At 42.8% G+C, this 5,184-nt stretch overlaps 1 protein-coding gene across 1 annotated transcript in view; it reads right to left on the bottom strand.

Moving 5' to 3' along the window:
* Positions 1-3,854: 3,854 nt before the first annotated feature.
* GATC (glutamyl-tRNA(Gln) amidotransferase, subunit C) overlaps positions 3,855-5,184 on the bottom strand; it is a 2,960-nt gene continuing 1,630 nt past the window's right edge. Inside the window, exons 3-5 of the mRNA XM_010004867.1 lie at positions 4,743-4,907; positions 4,246-4,349; positions 3,855-3,910 (exon numbers count right to left, since the gene is read on the bottom strand). Coding sequence (XP_010003169.1) covers positions 3,855-3,910; positions 4,246-4,349; positions 4,743-4,907 — 325 coding nt within the window. The remainder of the gene's footprint in view (positions 3,911-4,245; positions 4,350-4,742; positions 4,908-5,184) is intronic.

Below are 5,184 nucleotides of genomic sequence, written 5' to 3' on the forward strand. Positions count from 1 at the left end.
CGTCCCGGGCTGCAGGCGAGGTACGGGAGATGCTCCTGGGGATGTTAATGTGCACGGAAAGCTTGTCCTGCTTCCCCCGCTGCCGCCTCTGCATCCTCTAGTGATTCTGGGCCAAAACACTTGTTCCTTGAAGTGCACTGTCTCCCAGGCATCTTAATGTGTCCACCAGTTTCTGTAAAACACCTTTCCATAGTGGATCTTCGGGGCCCAAAGGCCATTTTGTTACCCCAAACCAAATCACAAGAGACAGTGAATTTAATCTGGAAACCTCTGCACCAGGCCCTTGTTTCTCCTTGAACTGGGACTGCTCTTACAGAGAGGTCCACCCATGTTGGAAGAAGGAGTTCCATATCTTACAAACTGCAGGCAAATTTCTGTGCATTTATTAAGATCTGGTTAGCTGGAGGAACAGATGTGATGACGACTGCAGGAAATGTCAGCGTGGGTGAGATACAAGTCGTTAAGGACAGACATTAAAGCCTGAGATATGTGGCTTTAAAGAGAAACATTAGAGCCTTACTTGTTAATCTAGAAGTATAACTTCCTTCAGGACAGAGCTGAAGGGGAAGGCAGAATAAATACACATAGGAGATGATAGCTGGAGTAGAGGAGATACTAAAGAAAACTGGGTAATGGATAAGGTGTATAATGAGATTCCCTTGCAGGTGGAGGTTGGATTGTAGGCATTTTCAGTTGAGCCTTTTTGTTGTTCTGTGTTGAATACAGTATCACTAGATCTAACAGAGATTTTTCCTGGGACTTCTAGTCATATCAAAACATAACATAAAATAATCATTAATCACAATAAAACAACTTCTATTTTCTTTTTTCCATAAAAATTAAGAACTGTCCACCTTGACATTTTGTTTGTAAACCTGGAATCTATGTGCTGGGGTTTCTAATCCGATTTTGTATGTTACAGATCTATATAGTAGTGGAAAAACCTTAGCAAGTATATGTCAGGTTATCTCCATGGTCTCCAGGGAAACTAGATACATTTACATCATATCTCAGGATCTGGCCCTTTTTTTGCTGTTTTGTTATAACCAGATTTATTTCTTTTTGCTGTATCTATTAACCACAGTGAAAAGAATATACATGATGTTTGCCACACTGCAGGTACAAGGCATTTGCAGGTAGCCATTTTATCACACAAGTCCTTAACTGTATTTGTTCACTTGCCTGGGTTTATAACCTGCTTTGTGGCAGAATCCTGTAAAGAGCTGACCCACAACCAGACCCACTTGGATGTCGAGGCTGGGGTTTCTGTTTTGGTGGTTGCTGGTGTCTGAGTCAGAGCTGTCATTCCCTTATTAGTGGTGAAGTTGCAGCAAACCCCTTCATTATGGGAATGTGTGTTTTCCACTTGAAATGCAGTTTGGGCTGCAAGCAACAAGCCTCGGGCAGTCTGTTCTCTCCCTGGTGTGTGTGGGTAGGAGAGCAGCAGTGAATTGGCAGCTTGAAGCTGAGCCTGTGCTGCACTGGGAATGTGGAATCATCTTTGTCCAACTTGGTGGTTTGGTTGTTGCTTTTAAATAGCTACTTAATGATGTTTTGGGCTGGAAGCTCCTGTGGCCATGCAGTTCACTCTCAAATTCTTCTTCCTTTCTCTATGTATATAATATTGTCCCCATTCTCTCTGATGCTGAAAGGAGGCAGCCAAAATAGGTAGAACAAGTGGGAATTTCTCAATTTGGGAATTCTCTGCTAACATACTTGTATGGCATGACTTGAGGTCTTTCCCTGTCACTTTTAAACTGAGCTTGTAAAACTTCAGCATTTATAGGATCTGAATCTTTAAAAGTCTGAGTCTAAAGAATAATACAGTGTAACAGCCTTGCAGATAATTGGATTACTGGGACGAAATAGAGACTTTAGTTCAACAACAACTCTTGGAAGAGTCCAAGTATCATAATTACATGTTTTATGTGCATGTGTTTTATGGAAGCTTAAACAACTAATGAAGTAACTACACAAGAGTGAGGCAAGTCTTTCTGCCAGAAAAATATGAAAGCAAAAAAATCAGTTCCAGAAAGAAAAACAGTTCAAAACTTAGCAAACCTTTGATGGTGGTGAGCAAAAGTGTATCCTACCCAGCAGCTGTGATTTCTGACACCAGCAAAGGCAGCTGTAGCCCTTTCCCTCAGCCTGGGTTTTCCATTAAATATGTGGCACATAATTAATAGCCCAAGGAGGAGCTTGTCAAAGCAGTTTGTACACACAGTATTAAGAGCAAGCCACTCCTGGCTGAACCTCATGCCAGGACTGTTCACACTCCTAAGGATTTTTCTCGGTGTTTTTCAAATTATGATACTTCTAATAAGCTGGGTGGCCTTTTGAGTGTTAAGAAACCCGTGTATCATTAATCTCAGTATTACCTGTTGTTTGCAGGGATGTGGTAGATGCAGTCCATGGGAGAAATAATTATGGCCATGCTCAGGACTTGGTCAGGCACCTGGCAGGACCTGAAGGGACATGTGCACTGAGCTGGTGGGGTTTGTTCTGCAGATGGACAGACAGGAGTAATGGCTTTTCTCTGCAAAAAGATACAGAACATGCACTGTGTAAGGTGGGTGACATCAAGTTATGATCTCCAGAGATGAGTTTCTGCCCTCAGAGGGAAGCATGTGCCTGCACTTTTCTCTCCTGTCAGGCTGTCAGGAGCCACAAGAGAAGACTCAGAGCTGGTGAGGAGTAGTGTCCTATGACAGAACTTCAGGGGTCTTTTCTGGCATTTCTGAAGAAAATTCCCCTGTGGCTCAAGATGTACCTCTATGCACTAGGAAAGATCATGAACATTGGAATAAATAATGCTGGATTCTTAAATCTATATGAGAACAGGGCACATATTGATGCTGCTGCTTCTAGTAAGGCTGTTGGTAACCTCCAGCTAGCAATACCTGTCTGCAGCACTGAAGAGTCCTGGGGTTCTTGTATTTCTAAAGCCTGTTCCAACAAAAAAATTACTTGTTACAGTGTGTATTGAGTTCACTGTGCCAACAGAACAAATATACCAAGTTTGCAAGTAATCACATTATTTATTTACAACAAGCTTAGCAGGACAATACTTTAAATAACACAAACAACTACAATGCTTTGTTTGAAACAGAGAAATTGTTTAATCCAGGAATTATTGCCAGTATCATTAGTATCACATGTCTGATGTACAGAAATATTTATGGCAAAGGTTTTTTATTGTAGGGTCATTCTGCGTATGAAAAGTTCTTTCTCAAATTATGTACAATTCCTGGTATTTAATATGTGAGAATAAAAGTACAAAGTGGGAAACAGAAGACAATCCAGACAGACATGGAGCACAGAGATAAAAGAAATATTTTAGTGAATCATCTTCTCAAAGTGCCTTTTCTTCCGTAATTAAAATCTGAGTTCTGTCTGCACACGACAGAGCTATCAGCCGTGTTATGGACTCCTTCTCCATGCCAGACTTAGTTACTTCTGACAGGGTCAGAGCCAGAGTCAAGCTTAAGCTGAGAAGTAGGGAAATACAGCCTTCCAACCACTCCTGTTTTCCTGACAAACTGGTTGAGGAAAAATATAGTGCTCTGGGTTTTTAAATCATAACCTTTTGATATTCTCATTGAAGCCTCTAAAGCATTATCCTAAAAGAACAGCACTGAATTCACTTTGCTAAATAAAAGCACTCAAGTCATGTTATTCTGCCTTCCTGCTTCACAAACAGTGACATTTCTATAGCATTACGGAACTTCTTTCTCCTGTGAATTGTCTTGCAAATTCTTTTGATTAAAATACATGCCTGGGTACTTCAGCTGTGGCTGCACAAACCTTAGTTTTCCCAAATAATGCTGAGAATGTGTTTGGGTTCCAGGCTTTCACTAAGAGCCCTGCAGAAAAGTCTCTTGTTCTCCTACCGTTGGTAAAGGGATGTTACCTGAATGAAGACAAAAAGAAACAGTGTGAGAGCAGCTGTAGGACACACTCTGGGTAGTGCAGTTTAGTTTCTCCAGTTTATTCCTATGCACATACATGCAGGTTAAATTTCCAGAGCAAGCAAGGAACACAAGTCCTGTGACTTCAGAGCAAGGTCAGCTTCTGCATTTTTGGAAAACCAAACTGCAGTGTGTTTTCTTCAGATGGCTTCAGTTACTTAAGTACTTCCTTATTACCTTATTGTTAGTATTTCTGACAGTGAATGCAGCTGTGGCAAGTTACATTTCTCAGGTTAACTTGAGTAAAATTAAGAGGTTTTTATAAGCAAGACAATACCTGGTGGGGCTACAAAATATTCCTCTACTTTCTCTCTGGCATTTTTCAGCAGCTCTTTTGTGCAGTTGCCTTCTGTAACATCATCTTCTCTGAGGTACAGGCACCTGAAGAGCAAAGATTACTAGTGTGTTTTTAAGCTGTTCTATGAAGTGTGGCTTATCCCTAAGCCAGGTTTTGGTCTTAAGTGGTGACACTAGTCCTGGAATATTCTGAAGTGACCGAGGCTGCCAGTGACAGGTATTTGGGGAGCAATGTGTGCAGATCACTTGTGGCAAGGAAGATGCTCCAAGGAATTGAAGTGCACCCTTGCTGTGCTTACAGACAGAGCTCAGGGCTGCCAACAACATCTTCCTTCTGCACAAAACCACGGAAGACTTTTTAGGAAAGGGACTGAATGGATGATTCCCAAGGAAAAACAAACAAACAAAACAACAGAGTGACAGAAGGAAGTATTTGTATGTATTAGCAGGTAAAAGGAGGCTGCTGCGATTCATCACCTGTCCTCCAGGACCGAATCCATCGGTTCCACACCGTCGGTGTTCACTTCACGAAGCCGGTCAGCAAACCGGATCGCCTTCCGCAGCTCCACGCCCTCGGCATCGCGGAAATCAACCAAGGCCAGGTGCTCCAGGTGCTCCAGCACCTCCACCGTCACCTTCTGCTGTTCGGAGGGACAAATACGGACAAAACCGGCCAAGATAAGCGAGTTTAATACAGCGCTGCTTGTCTTTTTTAAACCAAAAACTGGTCACATGGCAAACCCCGAGTGCTGGGACACGCTGATTCCTTGTAAAATTAACTTTAATCATGTCCTATTTTCTCCTCCTCCTGACCTCCTGCCCAGGGAAGAGCACACCGGAGCTGGCGGTCGTTCCGGTAACTCCGCCCGAGCGAGAGGGGCCCGGGAGAGAAGGCGGAGCCGTGTCCCGGGGCTGCGCG

Source organism: Chaetura pelagica, unplaced genomic scaffold (assembly GCF_000747805.2).
Source record: "Chaetura pelagica isolate M959 unplaced genomic scaffold, ChaPel_1.0 scaffold249, whole genome shotgun sequence".
Taxonomy (NCBI): Eukaryota; Metazoa; Chordata; class Aves; order Apodiformes; family Apodidae; genus Chaetura; species Chaetura pelagica.